Source organism: Rhamphochromis longiceps, linkage group LG1 (genome assembly GCF_057381845.1).
Source record: "Rhamphochromis longiceps isolate RC_006_pf linkage group LG1, R_longiceps_female_GT1.1, whole genome shotgun sequence".
Lineage (NCBI taxonomy): Eukaryota > Metazoa > Chordata > Actinopteri > Cichliformes > Cichlidae > Rhamphochromis > Rhamphochromis longiceps.
The window spans coordinates 41,237,466-41,260,599 of record NC_140557.1 but is presented as its reverse complement, the minus strand read 5'-3'; the positions used below and the strand labels follow the sequence as shown (position 1 = coordinate 41,260,599).

Here is a 23,134-nt window from a genome sequence, read left to right as displayed (position 1 = left end):
CTTATATGAAATCTGTGCTCATATTCGATAAATACATTTTCACTCTTTTCCAGCGTATCAGCACCCATGTCCTGTTGAGTTTTTCACATTATATACATATTAATTGTTTTGGATTTTGTAATAAAAAAAAAATCCTGGCATACAGGCATAGTTATAAAGAACGAGAACAACTCAGAGCATACACTATGACTAGGTCTCCAAGATGCTTAAAACATAAGAAATCAGGAAGGGGCATGTAAAGGAATTTCTTTTACTTATGTATTAATCACATTATTTTATTGTATGATGCCTTGGTGCCACTGGATTTTAACATGTCTCACACTCATACAGTAAGACAAATGGTGGGGGTGTAGTAAGGAAGTTGGGGGAAGCAGACGACTCCACAGGAAGAGTCTTTTGTCTCTTTGAGGACTCTGGGAGGCAGCAAGGGAGTGTGAAACAGCTGTGTACTGCCTTTTGTTCCTGGAGATATTTAACTGAGAGCCATGCTGGGCTCAGACTCTGCTGACCGTCTGTCCCGCGGTCATGCAGGGACTTCATCAAGCTTGGTTGTCTGTTCTTTGTGTGTTTGATTAAAGAATGTTAGCTACCGCTCACCGCTCGTCTGCAGGCTTTATTTAAATGGAAAACTTCCACAACAGGCAAAAAAAAGCTTTTTGCTAAAAAAAAGATTCAGAGCAGAAGTTTTTTGCACTGCATTTTAAAATGAAAACATATTGCATTTATTTACAATTAAAGACACAGAGCAGAAAGTGTGTTACTGTTTTACATCCACAGACACACAAGAAAAGAAGCAGGCAACATGAGGTCAAGTTATGGCAATTTTATTTGTGCATTTCAGTTTTTAAAAAACAAGCAAACGTCCCAAGAAGAAGGATGGGGTGAAAGAAAGGTGGAGAGAGGGGGAAGGAGGAAGAAACTATTGATGCTGCTGAGTCAGTTCTTTCTCAGCAGTCTGCTCCAGAATCCCCTCCTGTCCTCGGCTTGCTTTTCTTTTTCTTTTGCCTTCAGTTCGTTTAAGGTTTTGTTGAGCTGCTCCTCGGCATCTTTAAATGTTTCTTTCAGCTGCTGTTTGGCCAGTTTCCCTTTGTGTTTGAGGAGCTCTTTAGCTTCCTTTTTGTGCTTTCGCATTTCTTTCAGTGCGTCTTTGCAGTCTTTCTTGGTCACCGTCATTTCTTTCTTGAATACCTTCACCTCAATTTTCTCTTCTGCAAGTTCTTCTTGCACTTTCATCAGTTCCTTCTTCATGTTTTCAGTGTGACTCTTTGTATCTTCCATTTCTTTCTTTGCTTCCTGTATTTTAATTTTCTCTTCCTCCAACACTTTTTGAGCTTCCAACAATTCTTTCTTCAAATTTTCAATCTCATTTTCTGCCTCATCTTTACGTCTTTTCTCCTCTTCAAGTTGTTGCTTTACATGCAGTAATTCCTTTCTTAGTGTTTCAGCTTCAGCTGTTACATTTGCAGCTTCTTGAGTTGCCAACTGCATTTTCCTTTTTCCCTCTCCAAAAGCTTCCTGCACCTCCTGTAATTCCTGCAGCACATTTCCTGCCTCCTTCTTTGCAGTTTGATATTTATTTTTGGCTTCTTGTGCTGTGCTTTTCTCTTCCTCCAATGCTTTTTGAGCTTCCAACAGTTCTTTCTTCATCTTTTCATTCTCCTTTTCTGCCTGTTGTTTTCCCATTTTCTCTCCTTTAAGTTTGAGACCCACATGCAGTAATTCCTGCAATACTACATCAGTTTCAAACTTTGAATCTTTAGCTTCTCCTCTTGATTTTTCTGCCTCTTCTTTTAATTTGATATTTTCAGCCTGTATCATTTTAAGTTCTTCTTGCAGGTTAATCAGCTGTACTGAATTGTGAGGTGAAGCACTCGCCGATCCTCTTCTCGTTCTCCCCTGATTCATTTTGGCCTTTTAAACAAAGGAGCCAACGTTTTGTAGAGGAGTGAAGTGAAGTTTTCGATGTTTCTTCGTCAACTGTCGTTTGTCCTGCACAGAGATGCTGCTGTAGATGTGTCTCTAGCTGTGTCTGGATACAATGAAACATGCTGGAACTAAGTGCTTGTGTTGCACAGTTCTACTGAACATTCCATTTCATGCATGCTCCGCCCACATGGTCAGGAATGTCAGGTGCTGCATCGCCAAATGCTGCTCCCGTTGCCTAGCAATAACAGCTGTTTACTTTTGGGGTCTGGTTCATTATTTAATAAAGAAAACATGTCCAAGTATTGGGTGCTGAGGCTCAGCGCATATTCTAGCCTGCTGTGTGGGTGGGCAGCTAGAAATCACTGGTGGGCAACATGAGTGAGGAGAAAACTGGAGCAGCCAAGCAGGGAGCTACAGGTTGCTGGTTTGAGTCTCTGTTCAGATGCTGGTGTCTCCTCTCTCTGAGATGTCTGCAAACAGTCCCAGATAAAACAATAAGGATAATAAACAAACACGTGACTAAAATAACAATTATGACTCTGATGTGTTTCATGTGTAGCAGGATGGCCTCTATACAGCAGTCGCTGCAAGCATCCACATCGCCACACTCACTTTTCTTTAAGCAGGCGTGCTGGGCTCCTCCTAAGGAAAGTTTGAAACTTCATTTCCTTCATGCTGGTGAACTTTTTACCAAATATTTTCATCAAAGCTTCTCCATCACTGACAGGGATTGTTTGGATCTTCACACTCATCTCCACCAACCCTAAAAAATGAGTCTCACTTTGCTCATATAATGCCAGGAGTGTCTCCATATTCCACAAAAGTCTGTGCAAACATGTAACAGTATCCCATATTCATATGAATATTATTGATATTATAACAAAAGCTGTCACCAACACAATTGTCCCAAGTGCTTTTTTTATTAGTTATTGCAAATGCTTGATTGCAGTTCTTGCTAGATGACAAAACCACTTATTAGGTTTAGAAGGAAATGACTTTTGGAGGTAGCAAGGGAGTGTGAAGCTTAAGGTGTAAAACAGCTGTGTACTGCCTTTTGTTCCTGGAGAAGGTATTTAACAAACCAGCTAAGTATCTTGTAAATTCTTTGTGCTAGTTTTAAAAGCAAGAGGTACTGAGAGTTTGTTTTCTTTGTACATCATATGCATAAAACGTGATAACATCCTTTTAACTTCGAACGACTCACAAAACTTTCTCCCTGTTGAATTCAGGATCACGGGGGATGTGAGCAGGTAAGAAGACCTCTGAGCTTAAAACAGGACCATCAGCCAGAGACACAGCACTTCCGTTCTGTCTTATGGACCCTCGCCACAAAGCATCTGTGTTATGGGGAGTGGAAGATTCTCGCTCAGCATTGGGACTTTAGTGAAGCACATATACAAGCTATAGAACAACAGTGGACAGGTGAGCAGTGCTGAGTTCCTAAAAAAATTATTGACAGTTTTATTGCTATTTTTATTACCTTTTTTGTACTTGTTGGGTTTTTTCATATATATATATATATATATATAAATCTTTACACAGGAAATCATACAAGTTTGAAAAACTGTAATATAAGGCCTGTAATGTCCAGAACCATAGAAGCACTGTTTCATGGGTCCAGTGATTTTATTGAAAATAAATTCTCAAATTTGGCACTGACTGATTCACTCTACAGCATTCTGAGTACCTGAGGTGATTAACTCTGGTCTAGGTCAATTTTAACCCAGATCAAGAATTCTTTCTACAATTCTACTACAACAAATGAACTACAGATCTATTTAGAATATATGGATAGTCTGACATGAGTAAATGGATGCTTAATCCTTAATATTTCAGAGAGCAGATGGTGTTGTTTTTCTTTTGGTTTTTTTACAACATCACTTTTTTGTAGAAAAACGTCTATTATCATACAATATCTTGTCTTATAATGATGACCTGAAGCACAACTACAACTGCCTATACCTGATACCTGAATCTTGGTTAACCAGAGAGATAAAAGCCAGGAGAATAAACCAGATGTTCTCCACTGAACTACCCAAAGTATAGTCTGAATGGCAGCAGAACAAAATGAGAACAGCCCCGCCAACGCTGGAGACAGAGCAATACTGAAGAGTATATGTAAGAAGGATGCAACACATAACAGAAATGCTCAGTGCCTAGTGGATCTAAGAGCAGACTGCAACAACCTCCCTGAAAGGATCCAGTAACCATCACAGTGGCAGACATGTCAAGCAGAGGGATTGGACAGCACCATTCCCTGCCATGTTTAACACCTACTGGATAGGGAAGCTAACAAGCTAACTCCATTAGCATCCTGCAGCACAAATGAACCAGGTGCTAATGGTTGAGACCCACCCGGAATGTCTAACCGAAGGCTGTCCTGATCCCCAAGGATCCCAAGAAGGGGCCGGTCCCATCCAACTACTGGCCAATAACTTGGCTAAACTGCCCACCAGATTGCCCTCCTCCTGAATGGTAGATACTGTACCTCCGTCCATCCAAACCCACACTTGTCCTTGTTGGACATAGTTGGATATAATTGCTAATCTTTCTCTTTGGGTAGATTGGTCCTCCAACCAAGAGCAGTCTCTCCAAGATGACAGCAGTTTGCAACATGGATTGTAATAAGTTTTTCAGCTTTTGTACACTGTTGCAAGAGTTACATTCTGGGCACAGCTTTTTTCTTTAATTCCAAATGCCAGATCTTTGACACCTTGCTTTTAAACTCTATTTGACTTTTAACCTGTTGAACCTTTTTTTTAATTTAAAGTTGAACTTTAAATAAAATATTAAATTATATAAAATAAAATATTGTTTCATTTTGTTGGAGCACTTAAAATGTAAGATATCAGGATGTCATTCAGCTTTGCTTACTGGCCAAGTACCTCGCTTGCTTAACGCTGGTCTGTGGTTACAATACAGACCCAGTGGACTATATGAACTAGTTAGTTACTGTGATTCTATAAATGTTCTGATGGTATAAGAACTGTCTACAGTGACTGTGTTTAACTAAAAGTTCAGATGGATAATGCTTGATATAAATCTAAATTGAAGGTAAGAAAAGCTTCAAAGATCATGGTCACCGGATGCTGTTAATCTGGCTTCATGGAGTGCTCGTAGCTGGAGAAAACCCTACCAAAGGCCTCTATGAGGGGTTGGTGGAAATCTCCCGGACAGATTTGGCAGGTGAGCTAATCAGGGAGGTCACTTCCTTTCACTGGTCAGACTATTTGTCAGTTTTAACAGTCATACAATATTAGTTAACAATATTTCTCCACAGAAAGACCAATAATGCCGTAAGACTGTTTTTCTGTTTGTTCACTGGAATGTGTCTACTTTTTTTTCTTTTCTCTGTTTTCCTCTTCTGGTTTGTTATCCAGAGTTCATCCGACAGAAGGCAAACTCCCAGACCAGCTCTCCTAAAATGTGCTGCGTAATGTGACGGCAACAAGTTTATGCTTATCATCGAGCTATTGTGTTAGCTTTGTTAAAACTTTCTTTATTTAAAGAAATAAAAATGTTATTTTCTATAAATAAAATTACATGATTTGAATTGTGAGTCACATAATGGTTTACATTTTTTAATGAAAGATAGGTGTGTAGCAGCCAGGGGAAAGTTGCTCTCTATTTATTTCTTTTTTTTTTGCCGTGCAATTTTGTCAGGTTTTCTCTACTGCAGCACTTGAACTGTGTTTACCTAGAAGGGCTGTAACAACAGCCTTGCACTGCTGCAGATTTCCATGTGCTGCATCCCATGCCAGTTATCCACACACAAAGAAAGGACAAGACAAGCTGCCCCTAACCTACCCAAAATGCCCCACGCCTGCTGCTTAGGTGTGGGATTTTGCTTCCTCCAAAGGTCCTTGAGGTTCCTGAGATTCCCTAAAGCGCAGATCGTACCTCCCAACATGGGCCAGCTCGCTCCACATGATAGTGCATCCGAGGAGGCGTGGACCCCCCTGCGGAGGCGTGGACCCCCCCTGCGCATGGAGAGACCAAACCATGAAACTGGCGACTCCGGGCACTGGTGCTCCATACTCCTTGCAGGCCCCCTGCATCCCAGACCCCAAACCCCAAGACCCTCACACCAACACTAGTTCACTGGATCTAAGACAGAGCCCAGCTCCTAACAAAAAGCGCCCCTCACAATGATGCTTTACAACACTGCATCTGATGTTTTGTGTTGCACTGGATGGATGCAGCTGCTTGGCCATATAAACCCATTCCATGAAGCCCTCTATGCACTGTTGTCGAGCTAATCTGTAGGCCACATGAAGTTAATATTTGCCTCTCTGCCCTTTGTCCTCCCCTCAAACTGGCTGTCACTCCCTAAGCCGTGGTCTGCTGGAGGTTTCTTCCTGTTAAAATGGAGTTCTTCCTCCACACTGACTCCAGGTGCTTGTTAACAGGGGCTCATCTTACTGTTGGGGTTTATTGTAGGGTCTTTATCTTAAACATAAAGCACCATGAGGCGACTGTTGTTTGGATTTGGTACTGTATAAACAAAATTAAAGTGACAGTCCAAAATAAAGTCATTTTAATGAAATTCTTATTTACTCATTGTGAATAAAGTACAGCAGTACATAACACATTTGATTGATGATTGGTGGTTGATTTATTTAAACTAATATAATCATCCTGCTGCAACCAGGTTTCTGTAAGTCAGAGTAAATCAATTTGTTGATCAATTATTAATTCTTGTACTAACAGAGAGAGCAAACCCCAAGTTAGCAGTTCAGTCAACAGTAAAGCAACATGGAGCGAAGGCGGTGTGCATTTCACTTACTCTTTTGACTGGCCTTACTCTTACTTTGAGGAGAGTAATACTGGGAAAATAATATTGTTTTTCTCACTGAAAGCCATTTCCACTCTGTTTGACTGTTACTTAAGTAGATTAACCTTTGGTTTTATATCTTTTTGTCAGGAAAATACTAGTACAAGACTGAGTTCATATCTTTACTTGTTAAATGTGTATTTTTGACCTGTAGACTTGTAGGATTTGTGGAATAAAGAAACAAACTTACTAGAAATGAAAATGAACGTTTATTTTTGTTCATTTTTTAGTATTTCATACAGCTGACTAGCAATTACACAAGCGTGATTGGGATTAAGTCAACGGACAGGTGAAAAGTATAGACAATGATACATTTTCATTTCTCATTTTAAACAAAGCTATTTCAGGCAAATTTGAAAAGCATAAAATTCAAGCTGCATCAATCTCTCCCATCTCTTGGTTGTCTGTGGAAACAGAAAGAAGATGTTACACATATGTAGTATCTGCACAAAAAAATCACAAACACAGGCTGTAAATTGAGGAGATGTGTTCGTCTGGTGTTCTGGTTTATATGCCTTTCACTCATCCCAGCTACATGCTTCTGACCCTGATCAATTAAAATATATGACATTTCATTGTTTTTTGTTTTAAACCAAATGTTTCCACTAAAGTTATCCTGACAAAGCTTTAATTGGTAAAATAAATGTATAGGAACATGATTTTCTATTATAATGAAGTAAACAAAATTCGAAAACATCCGAACTTATTTACTTACTTTTTCTAGAACAACTTGTTCCTTTGCACAGGTATGGGCACATTTGAGCCTGTCAAACAACAAACAGAGAGAAATCTTTAAACGCTGCTGCATTTCTTTAAGACACCACATGAACATCTGAGTTTGATGAACAGTTTGATGTACTATATCTATGTTGGTGTTTACTAGTCTCCATGATTGTTCTGTGAAACTAGTGGAGGTAGAAAAGTAAGCCGGGGGCTGAGCAGATAGGTTGAAAGAATTTAAGGTCTTCAGCACACAAAGCAGATAATTAAATAAGCATGCTCTCATGGTTATGATATTCTGAAGCATATTATTATCTATAGACAATAATACCAAACAGAAATTGCTTCCTCTTCCCTCCATTTTGCATCACCCAATGTCAGTTTTGTGTACATATTTGATCTTCAAACACGTTTTACCCCAGTGACGTTGGTTTTTCTGCTTGTTTGTTAACAGGATTCCAGGTTTTTGTGCTTGTCCCAACTTTTTCTATTTATATAATTATTATTTGAGGAGGAGACAGCTTCATAGTACAGTTACATTTTGTTTGAATTTTGAAAACCTCTCAACCTTTAAGCACAAATGGGTGCAGTAGTAGGTTTGGAAACTAAAGGTGGTGCAGAAAAACGGCAAGTAGACTGGCACTTATACAGTGTTTTTGTGCTCTGATTGAGCACTCAAAATTCTTATTAGCCAGTCGCACAAACATTCATGTAAATGCTCTTTCTTATACTTAAGTACCAGACACACATTTGCACAAATTTATCAATAGCGACTCAGAGTTCAGTATCTTGCTCAAGGTCATTTCAAAATACTTCTTGGTGTTGTCTCAGTCTGGAGTATCACTTCCTGTTCTATCTTACAGTGGTATTTTTGCATTGCTTATCTGTGTAGCCAATTTAATTAAAAACTTATAGATAACGTCTTATTTCATAGTGTAATCTTCCTGCGCTTTATCCAAAGCACACTCTGTTGAATCACCCACTAATTATATTTACAGTGTTCAGTCACTGTGTCTTTAGGGATTCGCTAGCTTAGCATTAGCTCTTCACCTGTCTCTCCTACTCTTTCCTGCTCAGATGTTTAGTTACCCCTTGGCCTACTTTACTAATAACTATACTTGTTATAAATGTAGCTTGTTTGTAGCTCCGGAGGCCCCGTCAGTTCTCTTCCATCGGATTTTCCCGAGCAGTTGGGAAAACATGATTGCTGAGTGATGGTGAGGAGGAAGCGTAGTCCTAAATAGAAGCCCCCGGTACACTACCAACCCAACCATGTGTTGAAGCATTTTTCCCCACATGGCGACACACCTGGAACATCTATACATCCATCCATTTTCTTCAGATTCTCTGGGGCCGGGTAGCAACCTAAGCAGAAAAGCCCAGACCTCCCTCTCCCTAGCTCAGGGGTGGGCAACTCCAGGCTTCGAGGGCCGGTGTCCCTGCAGGTTTTAGATGTGTCCTCGAACCAACACAGCTGATTTAAACGGCTAAATTAGCTCCTCAACCTGTCCTGAAGTTCTTCAGAGGCCTGGTAACGAACTAATCATGTGATTCAGGTGTGTTGACCCAAGGTGAGATCTAAAACCTGCAGGGACACCGGCCCTCGTGGACTGAGAATGCCCACCCCTGCCCTAGCTGCCTCCTCCAGCTTGTCCAGGGGAACACCAAGGAGTTCCCATACCACCCAAGAGATATTATCTAGAGTTGGATGTCTCGAGACTGGTCTTGGTCTCGAGACCACTTTTACGTGGTCTTGGTCTCGACTGACTTTGGTCTCGGTCTTGGTCTCGCTGTTTCGGTCTTGCATTCTCAAATCGACATAGTGTTCGGGAGATTTGGAGTCAACCATCAGCGGAGCGGGGGGGGTGGCTTACTGGGCTTAAGCCCGGGTCATTTTTTCAGAAGCATGGGGTCTTTTGGAGTGTAATTTGTTAGTTAGATGCCTGACTGACAACTGTATAAAACAAAAACAACACACGAAGTTAGAGATGGACCGATCCGATATTACGTATCGGTATCGGTCCGATACTGACCTAAATTACTGGATCGGATATCGGAGAAAAATAAAAAATGTAATCCGATCCATTAAATATCACGAAAGCACCTCACAAAACTTGCAACGTGCCGTAACTCACCTCAGAACGTTAGCACGTCGGAGCAGTATGCATCACGTGATAGAGCAGCTGTGGCATGCCGGACCTGTCGGTGGTCTGGATAGCATGTGGAGCTTCGCTAGCAACCCGGCATTTCATCTCCGACAAAGTTATCCCCGAGAGAAGTAAAGCAAGTGTGTAAGTCCATCTCTGAATGTTTGTAAAGCATTCCCACGTTAAGCTTAACAAGCGACTGCCTCCTCTTGCTGCTACTTCAGTCATGAAACTGATCAATGATCAGCTGATCGGCTTTTCTGTCGGGAGTCCGTCTCTCTTGTTTGTTTTTGGCCCACTTTGCACCAGAAAGAGGAAACCAGCGGCTGAACAACAGCAGCACGTTTAAGCTTGATCAGCTGTTGTTAGAATGTATTTAATATTACTTTCTACTCGAGGATCTTTTTCTACGTAGCTGACGCTGGTAACTGTGCAGGGGCGGAGCTAGCAAAGTTTAGCCAGGGGGGCCGATAGGGCATTAACAGGGAAAAGGGGGCACAAAGACATACTTTTCTTTCTTATTCTCATTTAAAATGTCTAGCTTTTAATAAATAATTATCTGACACCCAAAGTTTTAATTTGATGTAAAATGAATAGAAGTCAATTACTGTATATAGTGACTATTAAGTCTAATATATACCCTAGTAAGCTATAGTACTTTTTACTTTGGGAAGGTACCATCTGTGCAGTCTGCAATTTTGTTGAAGAAAGATGTTGAATCTATTTAATATTTCTTGAAAAATAATTGATTTCTGTGCATTTTTTTTCACACTGCATCAAATTAAGGTTGATTACGTCGATTAAGCATCATGAGGTGGCGCGTGAGGGGTGGTTCCCTATTTTTTATTTATTTATTTTTGTTGTTGCTGGGAGTTGGAACCCTATTAGTTAGGTTGCTTAATATTTACGCTAAGTACTCTTTAAAATACCAGAATAGGGAGGATGGTGTAGGTCTAAGTTTATTAGATTGATCAGTATTGCTGAACTATGAAATATTTTTTTTGTATACAGGTATAACAGAATAGCTTTAGTGTAGTTGTTGTTTTAAACTTGAGTATGAACTTGCAGACTTGCAAAATGCAGCAAGATATTTTAAAAAACAGTTTTGTTGATTAAAAAACACTATATCGGATTCATATCGGTATCGGCAGATATCCAAATTTATGATATCGGTATCGGACATAAAAAAGTGGTATCGTGCCATCTCTACACGAAGCACAGAGCGCACCGTCGTAAATTCCCCCTAATTTTGATATGATCCGAGCTCAGGCACTAGGCGACTGAGCACAGCACACATGTGAGCGAGAAGCTGCTGCCTGCGAGTTTGCTGCAGACAGAGGAGAGCTTAAGTTTGACCAGGTACCAAAGCAAATCATTCATACTGAACTAATAATGTAAATATGACGGTGTATCACAAAAGATTGATATCAAACTGATCACTTGGTTGCGTTACTTGCTCTTCGAGTGAATCAACAAATAGACAAATAAAAAGCTGAACAGCAACGCTGATTTTTTAGAGTCTTAGCTTTCATTTCATATTTTCAGTTGTTTCCCTCCACGGCTAAACAAACCCTCTCAATCGGTTTCAGTTGTGTACTGATGAACACAACAATGGACATAAGGAGCTTCTTTCAAAGAAAAAACTCAGGTAGATGTTATTTTATATATTATGCTTTGGATGTTGTTCAGTATATCTATGCAAAACAAGAGGGATTTCAATACACAGCAGTATATTCACAGTTGAAACCAGATGTTTACACTTTATGGAAAAAACATAAAAACTTTTTTTTACTGTTAAACATCAGTTTAGAGTAAACTTCTGTTTTAGATAAATAAATATTGAAATATCTTTCGAATTAGTTAAATGTCAGAATAAAGAGAGACAGAGCTTCTATTTTTATCACTTTCATCAAATGTAGGAGTACATATACACTAAGTTTATTGTTAATTAATAAGAAAACTCCAGACGATTCCATTCTGAGCTGAAGAAGCTTCTGATAGGTTCGTAGAGTCCATGTGAGTAAACTGGTGGCACAGCTGTGGATGCATATAAGGCAAAACACAGAGCCTGTTTCTGTGACATGGGAAAATCAAGAGATGTCAACCAAAACACCAGGAACAGAATTGTGGAGCTCCATAAGTGTGGCTCAGTTTGAATACAATTTGGTGCCATTTGCAATTAAGAAATACAGACAGTTTGATGCAGCCCCGACTTTGTTCTGCCTTGCTGCTTAATTAAAAAAATAGTTTAAGGTGTCCTGCATATGTGATTTTTTTTTCCTATATGAAGTCATTCTTTTTTGAACAAAACTCAAAATAGAGCCTGATAATCTTTCAGTCATTTCTACCCTCACCTAATTTCCTTAAATTCCTGTGTGAGAGCTGCTCGGCTCTCACACAGGGGCTCAGCTATGCTCCAATCCCTCCATACTGCGGCCAATCACATGCGAGGATATAGGATAATATCATTATGTGAAAAACAGAGAGGGTGAGAGACGCGACAGTCACGTGGAGCGTGCGTCTGTCCTCTCAGTGAGTAAGATAGTGGACAGCGGTGAGGAGGGCTGTGTGAAAGCAAAAACACATAAATATGCCTGACACCCGTAAACGAAACAGCATCTGGCTGCAGTTTAAAGACTTTTTTTGTCTCGGTCTTTGTCTCATCTTAACTTGGTTATTTCTTGGTCTTGGATTAGGCGGTCTTGACTACAAGTGTAATATTATCTCACCAGTGGGTCTACTCCAGGGCTTGTCCCAGTGGGACATGCCCAGAACACCTCACCCAGGAGGCATCCTTGTCAGATGCCCGAACAACCTCAACTGGCTTCGTCCGATGTGGAGGAGCAGCGGCTCTACTCTGAACCCCTCCCGGATGGCTGAAATCCTCACCCTATCTCTAGGGTAGAGGGCAGCCACCCTTTGGAGGAAGCTCATTTCTGACGCTTGTATCCACAATCTCATTCTTTCGGTCACTACCCAAAGCTCGTGACCATAGGTGAGAGCAGGGACATAAATCCACCAGTAAATCGAGAGCCTCAGACTTGGATGTTCTGACTTCCTGTCTGTTCACACTCTGGTGCTAACCACTCCAAACAAAATCAAACAAAATTGGTGTCAATCAATTGTGCTACATTTCTGCTGGTTTGTGCTACAAAAATTTTCGTTTGTGCCGCTATCATTTTAAAGATATTATCTAAAGTTTTTAGAGAACTCACACATGCACTGATAAACACAGTCCCACCCACATTCCAAGGATTCCCTCTATAAACCACCACTGTGCAATAACTATTTATATGTAAATACTGTCCAATACTGTCCAAGTGCTGCAGAAACTAAAACTCACTTCCTGCAACCTCCATCCGGTCGAAGCAGATGGCTGCCATGACCTCTGTTTACTTGTTTATAAGACAGGAGGGAGGTCTTTACCTTACAATATAAAGTGCTTTGAGGCAACTGTTGTTGTGATTTGACGCTATAAAAATAAAATTGAATTAAACTAATTGAATTTAGAGTGGAGTAGCCAAGAACTGAACCACTGACCTTCCAACTGTTAATCCAGCTTCCTTTTTTCTTTATAAAAAAGGAAAGAAAAAGAAACGAAAAGAAACGAGGTACATACTGCAGGTATAAAGGCGATTCACTCGAAGGATGTCATTGGCACTCATCTCTGTAGCTCTGCCAATGGCTACATTCTCATCGGGTATGGGAACGATGGTTGGCTCCCTGTCTCTTGAGAAGGCAAACCTGGGGTGCAAACACACAGTAGTAAGGCAAATTGTGATTGTAGTCTCAAACAAGTGTCATTATAACAACTACAAAGAGAAGGCTAAAAACATGAAATTATAATATGGGCTTCAGCTTGAGCAATGCAGCAGGGAAAGGTCAGTCAAGAGGATTATCTACCTAATTATTACCTAATTGACTCTGCCAAACAGAGTCCTTATTGCCATTTCAGACATTTAACAGAATGGGATATAAATGTTTCAAGGTTTATCATCTGCCCAAAAAGAGCCCAAAGGCAAAGTCCTGCACGCCATTATTGTCCATCATGTAGCATTTGCTCGTTAGGCAGCAAGCTAGCACTCTGTGACGAGCTAATGTGGCTTTTGTCTATAAATGTGTGCGTTGTAGGCAGCTGCAATATTATTACTGATAATAAAATTATCATCATTATTATTGTTATTATTATTATTGTTATAGCACTCAATGTGTAAACTGTTTCATTGGTTACCACAGCTTTATACTGGTTTGAATTACTGGTTTTCTCAATGGCCAGTGTGGTAAGAGAAGTTGATTACAACACACATGTACACAGGATGTAGAAAATTAAAATCTTGAAAATGAAAGGACTGAAAACAGATAAAACTGTGTCAAATAAAACTGTGTTATTATGACATAATTTTTAAATAAATATACATTTGAAGCATGTTCAGGGAGTGAACTGATATCTTACCTTCCATAGTGCATAACAGAGTTGTAGTCATAGGGAGTATCAAGGTTCCTTGTGTTGATTTTCCTAAAGTTATGCTCCATCCCTGTGGGGGTTCAAACAACTCAGTCAATGTTTGTCTCTTACTCCAGGCTGAGCATTAAAATGTCACAAAAGTTCAGTTCACCCTACAGCTGTGTGAGAGCACCTGGGTAACTTTTTTCCTTTGCACAAAAACAAAGAAATCTATTGATTTGTGTCCATGGACACAAGAGCTTTCCAGCTTTAAAGAGAGAGCTCTCCATATGGACATGGGAGGGCTGGGACAGTTGTAAGTCATTTCACCTTGCGCTTCCACATAGTGACTTGTGCATTTATTTTGATGCTACTTTTACACTTAAGAGGTGTGACTTCTTTTGCTGCTGACTTCCATTTTGAATAATGTTTGCCTATGTTAACCCTTTCACGCATGGTGGTTGCTACAGTTTACAGCTATTTAAAGGCTGTGTTCTTGTATTTGTGTCACTGCTGATGGTATACTTGCAAAATAAACCATTACACACTGATGTGTCACACCCACTGGTCGTTTAATGTTACAATAGATGTATGAAATGTTTCATTGTAATTTTATTATTTAACCCTGTCATGCATGAATTATGACAAACTCAATCAGGATTTATTTGTGTTCATCTTTTCATGCCTAAAGATGAATACAAATACTTAAGAAAATAAATCCTGATTGAGTTTGTCATAATTCATGCATGACAGGGTTAATATACAAAAACTACTCAGGTTTGGACAATAAAATTACTTGGTTAACTTTAATACTTTTTGTTAATATTCAATTCAATTTTATTTATACAGCACCAAAGCATAACAAGGCACTTTATATTGAAAGGTAGACCCTCCAATAATACATACAGAGAAAAACCCAACAATCATATGACCCCCTTTGAGCAAGCACTCTGGCGACAGTGGCTCAGGGAGGGGCGCCATCCGCCGTGACAGGTTGGGGTGAGTGAAGGAATGCAGGTCAAAAGACTAATATACAACACATATCCATCCATCCATTCGCGTCCACTTATCCTTTTCAGGGTCGCGGGGGGCGCTGGAGCCTATCCCAGCTGTCATAGGGCGAGAGGCGGGGTACACCCTGGACAGGTCGCCAGTCTGTCGCAGGGCCAACACACCGGGACAGACAACCATTCACACTCACATTCACACCTATGGGCAATTTGGATTAACCAATTAACCTATCCCCACAAGCTGCATGTCTTTGGACGGTGGGAGGAAGCCGGAGTACCCGGAGAGAACCCACGCAAACACGGGGAGAACATGCAAACTCCACACAGAAAGACCCCAGCCTGATGGTGGAATTGAACTCAGGACCTTCTTGCTGTGCGGCAGCAGTGCTAACCACCGTGCCACCGTGCTGCACACACATATACATACATCTTTTTTTGAAAAGCACAGAGGAACAAAACATTCTTCCAATTCAAATAGATTAGTCTCAAACTTATAAATAAATTTAATAAATAAATAAAAGAATTCCACAGACAGATTTGATTATTGTGAATGTTTCACATTTTGCCCTACATTGTTTGTACTTTGGGTTGTTTGAAATATTCTAAAAAAACATGATTATTGCTCTACTGTTGGTAAATGAACTGTCATTTATGTAGAAGTTTTTTTTGTCATCCTGACCACTTGAAGATTTTTTCTGACTGTTGTTTCTGGCTGTTGTTTGTCATGTGACCCACCTGGGATGACGTTCTCTAGCAAGATGCGTACATGTTGGTCTCTGTCTGAACGCGTCTGTTCATGGTCGAAGCCCAGGGCATGGAGCACCTCGTGTTGGACTATCTGGTGGAAAACACAGCCCTGGCGACTCAGTGACACTATCTGGCCACCCCCACGACGCCCAACAAAAGAGTAACACCTGAAAAAGAGCGGTAAATAAAAATTTTATGACAAACCAGTAAAACAGCTTCCTCACTCAGAACATCCTGCGTTAGATGAAAAGTGTGCCTGTAGAATTCAAGTATAAATGCCTACTTTGTGTTGGACTTACCCATCACGAGACTGAATGTCCAGAAAGTCTCTTTCTCCGCTCTGGGGCCTAAAGCTGACGCACGTGGCTGCTTCAAATGACCTCAGACCTTGCTCGATGACGTTACGTTCCCTGCGGGCTTCACAGAAAAACATGTATTGTGGTTCTAGTTTGTTGTGGCATTATATTCAACTAAGACTGAGCACAATGCTGCTACTCCTGAGTAACTGCTTACTACTTACACTGGCCTATAAATCAATCAAATCTATGTTACTGCCTCAAAATCAGCTGATGTTTTTGTACAACTTTAATGAATTTATAGAAAGCATAAAATATTCTTCATTATGTTGGCTTGAAGCTTGTAAAGATTGGTCATAACATTGAACTGCTCCCCCCCAGTATCTTTGATGTGGCATAGCTAACAGAAATTTTCAGGGTAAAATACATCTGTCCCATTTTATCTACATATCTTAACTATAACTAACTTTGAGTGTTATTATATTGGGATATATCATAGGTTCAATAACAAGACACCCCCAGTGTAATGTCTGTGGCACTCTGGATGCTTTGTCAGGTAATTCCCTGGAGAAAACTTGTCAAACTTGCCAAAAAAAATAAATAAATTTTTTTTGATTGTGACACTGGAAGAAGGTGTAAATTTTATTTGTAGTTTCCTCTAACTAGTTCCTGCACTTTTGAATTAAAGAGCGCCTCTTGGGTTGGATTGAGCCAAAAGCACAATGGAAGGAAAAAGGCATTAGAACCGAGAAAACAGCAATTTTATCTGCAACATTAAGGTCTTCAAAATTGCGACTGAATATCTTGTATCAGTCTCCATGCTAAGCTTTGGCAAAGCTTTATATATAATTTTATATTACATCTATCTGATACAGATTGATGTATATTTAGGTTGTTTTTTTTATATATCGGAGGAAATTTATGTGTAACTGACTAATTCCTTTTTTAATAAACTGTCCTTTTCAGTTTCCTTGGTAGTATTTTTAAACTCTTTGTATTCTCTGTACACAAAAACCTTTCTGTATGTCATTAAAATACTTGTTTAGTGTTTAGTCTTTTGACCAAACAGCTGTATTTGAAGCCCTGAGATGAGAACCCGTTGATTTCTCTTTGTATTTAGAGGACACTAAAATGTGGAATCTCAGAGGGAAAAGGTTTGGGAAGCAGCTTTGCCCACTAATGGAAAAACAAACAAACCCCAAAACAAACCCTACAGACGGAGAAAATCATTCTATTAGTTTTCAGTTAAACCTGAAAAATTAGCAGAAAGCTCAATAAAAAGGAATGTTTCCATGTATCTAGACTTACAGTACTGGTCGGAGATTCGATAAGGTACAACAACTCTGCCATTGTTTTTAGGCCACAAACAGCCTCGAGCCGTACACGGATCAGCGTTCTGTAGACCTGTTGGCACTGCTATGTCTCCAAATATGACCAGAGGTTCATCCAAGTTCTTTCCTGTAAAGTATGGAAAGAAAAACATATTTTCCGTGTACTTTCGATGGTTTCATTAACACATCAACTCAGTTTTTAAGGTTAGCCCTTGGATGTTGTTACTAAAGCTGTATATTTACTACTGATGAATAGGAACTGAAGTGAAGTTGAACATACCAAGATTAGCATTAGCCTTCTCCAGCAGTGTCGAGATACTGAAATCATCACCCTCAGTGTTGTTTCCTGTTCAATATGAAGCACATATGTTTGACTGTTCTATAAGGACAAGGTCACATGTTACAACATCACAAAGACATGTCAAGGAGTCAGGCAAATCCAATATGGACCAATTATAATAAATAAATAAATGAATACAAATCAACATGAATAAGAGCATATCTCATAGTGTGATGACATACAAGTGCTAAATGTAAAAAATAGCAAAATCTTACCGGAGTTTTCAACACTTTTTTTAAAAGGTGCCTGTAATAAGATAAAAGGGTTTATAAGGACTAGTATTTGATTTGTTTGCAAGTTCAAAAATGCTTGAAGATTAAAATTGCAAATTCCAATTTATACAATAAATTAATAAAATGAAAAACAGAAGTATTCTCTTTGTGTTCTTATGTTTTGTTTTGAAGAAAGCTTGTATTCCATTTTAACAAAATAAAACATCTTGGTCAAATCAGAGAGGAAATCTACGTCTGCATACTTAACTACAACGCTTACCTCTATAACAAAAGTGTGGGCGAAGCACAAGAACACGCTGAGCACAGCCGCCTGGAGGATCATGGCTGGTTACTGAAGAAGAGCAGCCGACTGAGAAAATACCTGCTGAAAACACAAGTGTTCGGCTTATATAGTTAGAAAGGCCAGCTGAATTCTGTCCTAATATGGCATGCTGTTCAACCAGTACTCATTACTCAACTGAAAATGACAGTTGTTACTTAAACACGTCTGTTTCAACATATTATGAAATTAGACAAAAAGGCTGTTGCTGTCTTTATATTATGTCACAGTCCAAATATTATAGTTACCATCAATGTATTTAAATCTGTCAAACATGGTGGAGGAGTGTTATGGCACAGGCATGTATGTGCGGCTGTTAGTGGCACGGGGTCAGTGTTCACTGAAGATGTGGTTGCTGATAGAAGTTATAGGGTGAATTCTTAAGTTTACAGCCTTATACTCTGCTAACATTTAGCCAACTGCTTCAAAACTCTCCTAGTGACTAACCAGAGCATGCTGTTCATTTTCTGAAGATGAAATTGGAACAGCCTGAAGACAATCTCAGGACAAAAACCAACCTCCCAGGCTGCAGGAGACTTGGGGTGGGTGAATGACCTAAATAAATATTTTAATAGGTTTGATCAAACGCCCACCACAGCATCGTCCCCCCTGCTGCAATCTCCTTCATCTTCAGGGACCGCCTGTCCTTCATCTCAGGACTTCACACCTCTCAGCTCCCAGCCATCACACCCACCCCAGGCTTCTGTGGACTCCAACATACACACCCCTCCCCCAAAATCCACTCTTTCTATCTCAGCACTTCAAGTGAGGAATGAGCTTCGCAAGATCAAGGTGCAGAAGGCTGCAGGTCCAGATGGCGTCAGCTCCAGGCTCCTGAGATGCTGTGCAGATGAACTGTGTGGCATCCTAGGATATCTGTTCAACCTGAGCCTGTCACTGGGGAAAGTACCACAGCTGTGGAAGACCTCCTGTGGTACCGGTACCAAAGACCTCCCGTCCCAAGGACCTCAGCAGCTACAGGCCGGTAGCCCTGACATCGCATCTGATGAAGACCCTCGAGAGGTTGGTTCTAAACCATCTGCGCTCCCTGGTGAGGTCTTCATTGGATCCGCTGCAGTTTGCTTACCAGCCTGGCATCGGGGTGGAGGACGCCATCATCTACCTCCTGCACCGAGCTCTGACTCACCTGGAGAAGCCTGGAAGCTCTGTGAGGATCATGTTCTTTGATTTCTCCAGTGCTTTCAACACCATCCAGCCACGACTTCTGAGAGACAGGCTGGAGCTATTGGGAGTGGACCACCACATGTCCCAGTGGATACTGGACTACCTCACAGAACGTCCACAGTATGTGAACATCCAGGGAGTGGACATTGAGATAGTGGACTCTTATAGGTACCTGGGTGTTCACCTGAGTAATAAACTGGACTGGAGCCACAAGTGTTGTGCCCTTCCTGTAAAGAGCGTCAGTGTGATGCTCTTTACAGGAAGGGTCAGAGCAGCCGCTACCTGCTGAGGCGGCTGAGGTCATTTGGAGTCCAGGGAGCGCTTTTAAAGACCTTCTATGACTCTGTGGTGGCATCTGTCATTTTTTACAGTGTGGTTTGTTGGAGCAGCAGTTTATCTGCAGCTGAGAGGAAGAGGTTGGATAAACTCATGAGGAAGGCCAGCTGTGTTCTGGGATGCACCCTGGACCCAGTGCAGGTGGTGGGAGACAGAAGGACTGTGGCCAAAATAGCATCTCTGATGGACAGAGTCTCCCAGCCCATGCATGTAGATGTTGCTGCAGAGCTGCTTCAGTGACAGACTGCTGCATCCTCGATGCATGAAGGAGCGTTTCTGCAGCTCCTTCCTCCCTGCAGCTGTCAGACTGTACAATCAGAACTGCTCCCAACAAACACAGATGTTCACATCTGCGCTGTAACTGCAATAAGTTAATTAACCGATTCGCAGTACAACCTGGTTTGCCTCTTATCTGTAGTTATTTTTATTTTATTTAATAACTGTACAGTACTCTCTGTATATAGTAACCACTGTCCTTAATGTAAATATGTAAGAAAAATTGTGTATGTTTCTGTCCTGTGTACTGTTTGTTTGTATATGTGTCTTTTTGGCCGCTGTTACAACCAAATTTCCCCTTGTGGGACAATTAAAGGATTATTCTATTCTGTTCTATTCTAAATTGGAGGTGTCTGCAATAAAGGCACTGACATTTTCATTGGAGTAATGAAAAAAATCAGATTTTTCCTGTTGCTTTTGAGTCTCTGCTCATTTCAGAGACTGCCATTCCTAAACAGTCAACGCAAATGTTTTGTTAAACCCCTTAAATTAAAGTCTTTGCTTCAGTCACATCTTGATTGTTTAATTTAAACTACAAAGTGGTGATGTACTGAGGTATAAGTACAAAAACTGCCCACTGATGAAATTCTTCTGAGGGCAAAACTTGCAAAAGCCAATTTTGTGTTTATATACTTCTCCAAATTGTGGGCACAATTGCATTGTGTCCTGTTTACACATAGTTTTGCAAAAGCAGAAGCAGTGAATATGAGAAAACAGCCATTGCATGCACTACGAATCAGTACACTAAAAAAAAAAAAGATCCTTTGAATTAATTAAATTTTATCCTGCCACCATATTTCCATCTAAAATTTTAAGTTTGCTGCAGGTGTCTCGATTAGTTCAATGAACATGGCATTAACATGGCACGCTCACCAGTTAAATTTCATTTGGTTATGTAGCTTTAATTTATTAACCTTTCATTGAGTCCAAATATTTGGTTTTAGAAAATCTGTCAAGATTTGTGTTAATTTACTGAGCATCAGTGAAAAATACATCAAAGCGAAAACTATATCAACTATTATGTACTTTGTGTCAGTGTCAGTCTTATTAAATGAATTATTAAACAGAAAACATGATGAATATCAATGTTGTTTCGATTATATTCCTTTACTTAGATATCAAAGTTTACCAAAGATAAAGTGCATTATTAATACATCCAAAGAAAAGTAACATTTCTTCTGCAATTGTCCAACATTGTTGTTCGAACTAGTTCTTCCTCTTTCAACCCATTTCTTCAGTTGCTGGTACACCCCACAAACCACAGAATTAACTAAGAGTCATTTTGTGCTGAGGATGTTCAGCACTGTCTTAGATTTGTATCGTTGTATGCTGGTAAAGCAACACTCCTGGCTGTTTCCATTACTGCTGTCTGTGGAGGGGTGAATTTAAGTGCTAAAAGGGGCGAATCAGGATTTGTTAACATGAATATTTCACAGTTCATGAGCACACAAAAACTAGAAAAATGTTGCGTTAGTAAAAGTCACCACATGTAGTATTTTACTCTCCGTTTGGAAAACTTTGTTGAAGCAACCAGTTAAAATCAATATTTGACTCAGTGTCCCACTAAATCTGTTTTAAGCAACACGTAAACGCTAATTTTATTTTTCCTTAACGTCTGCATCATTGCTATACTTTTTTGAATGTTATAAAAATCCCAAGTTAGCCACTTTTATACATAAGCATTTCACGCAGTACTGAAAAATGAAATACATTCATTTTTTACAGCCAATTAAAAAATACAGTTTAAAAATAACTGATGTTTTTATATTTTTTATAACATATTTAATATACCCCAGGCCCAGATGGGCTGCCGACAGAAATTTATAGGGAATTTAAAACTAAACTGCTGTCCCCTCTTTTTGACATGTTTTCGGATTCATTTGAAAAGGGAATCCTTCCGGTCTCATTAAGAGGAGCCCTGATAACTTTACTGCCCAAACCTGGTAAACCGTGCAATAAATGTGGTAACCTAAGACCGATAAGTCTCCTTAATGTGGATCTAAAGATACTTTGCAAAATTTTGGCTCGAAGACTGGAGAGATTTTTACCTGATCTAATTACCTGTGATCAGAATGGGTTTATTGCGGGTAGACAGGGATTTCATAATGTGAGGAGAGTGTTGGATATTCTTCATAGTCAGGAGGGAAAACCGGACACTGCTCTACTATCATTAGATGCCGAAAAGGCCTTTGATAGAGTTGAGTGGCCCTATTTATTTGAAATATTAAAAAGATTTGGCTGTGGGGATAATTTCTGTCGGTGGATTAGACTTTTATATAATGAGCCATATGCTGAAATACTGACAAATGGAATTATATCTAAACCATTTGAAATCAAACGGGGCTGTAGACAAGGGTGCCCTTTGTCCCCTTTATTGTTTATTTTAGCAATCGAACCGTTTGCCATTGTGGTGCGGTCCCATAAGAGCATAACTGGTCTATCAGTAAACCAACAGGAACACAGAATTGCTTTATTTGCAGATGATGTTATTCTCTTCTTGGAAAAGCTGAAGGAGTCTATCCCAGCCTTGTTGGATCTACTACACGTATTTGGACGGATTTCAGGATATAAAGTGAACAAAGAAAAATCTTCACTAATGATACTTAACTCAGAAGAGAGAGAGGGTGCTGGAAATTCTTTCCAATTCAAAATGGTAGACTGTTTTACCTATCTGGGGATTAAGATAGTGCCATGTTTGAGAGACATTGTTGGAGCTAACTACACCCCTATGGTAGACTCAATCACCTCATCCCTAGATAGATGGAAGCCCTTGCCCTTGTCACTTATAGCGAGAATTAATGTTCTTAAGTTAAACATAATGCCCAAACTTTTGTACCTGTTCCAGAACATCCCATTGTCACCCCCTGCTAACTTATTTTCACACCTGAAGACAATTTTTGTACGTTTTTTGTGGAATGATAGACGACCAAGGCTCCGTTTATCACTCTTGTACTTACCGTATGAAAGAGGAGGCCTCAAATGTCCCAATC

At 40.0% G+C, this 23,134-nt stretch overlaps 3 protein-coding genes across 8 annotated transcripts in view; 1 reads left to right on the top strand and 2 right to left on the bottom strand.

Annotated features, from left to right (window-relative positions):
• Positions 1–6,584, top strand: part of ankdd1a (ankyrin repeat and death domain containing 1A) — a 37,418-nt gene extending 30,834 nt beyond the window's left edge. For 5 of the 6 annotated variants that reach the window (XM_085409349.1, XM_085409332.1, XM_085409323.1 and 2 more), the window contains 3 exons: positions 3,156–3,348; positions 4,981–5,112; positions 5,761–6,584. In XM_085409349.1, coding sequence (XP_085265475.1) covers positions 3,156–3,348; positions 4,981–5,112; positions 5,761–6,023 — 588 coding nt within the window. In that variant the 3' untranslated portion in view covers positions 6,024–6,584. Of the gene's footprint in view, positions 1–3,155; positions 3,349–4,980; positions 5,113–5,306 lie in introns of all 6 variants that reach the window. The other variant, XM_085409339.1, reaches the window with a different exon arrangement.
• On the bottom strand, positions 914–3,147 carry LOC146679225 (uncharacterized). Its single transcript, XM_085409378.1, has one exon. The coding sequence runs from the start codon at positions 1,903–1,905 to the stop codon at positions 937–939; it is 969 nt and encodes a 322-aa protein (XP_085265504.1). The 5' UTR covers positions 1,906–3,147; the 3' UTR covers positions 914–936.
• Positions 6,585–6,946: 362 nt separating the features above from the next.
• On the bottom strand, positions 6,947–18,413 carry LOC146679223 (hatching enzyme 1.2-like). The gene is made up of 10 exons (XM_085409390.1): positions 18,288–18,413; positions 18,011–18,041; positions 17,736–17,801; positions 17,433–17,582; positions 16,128–16,245; positions 15,817–15,995; positions 14,081–14,162; positions 13,247–13,371; positions 7,476–7,524; positions 6,947–7,164 (listed from the first exon to the last, which is right to left on the bottom strand). Exons 1-9 carry the CDS (start codon positions 18,348–18,350, stop codon positions 7,481–7,483), a joined length of 858 nt encoding a protein of 285 aa, XP_085265516.1. The 5' UTR covers positions 18,351–18,413; the 3' UTR covers positions 6,947–7,164; positions 7,476–7,480.
• Positions 18,414–23,134: the final 4,721 nt, after the last annotated feature.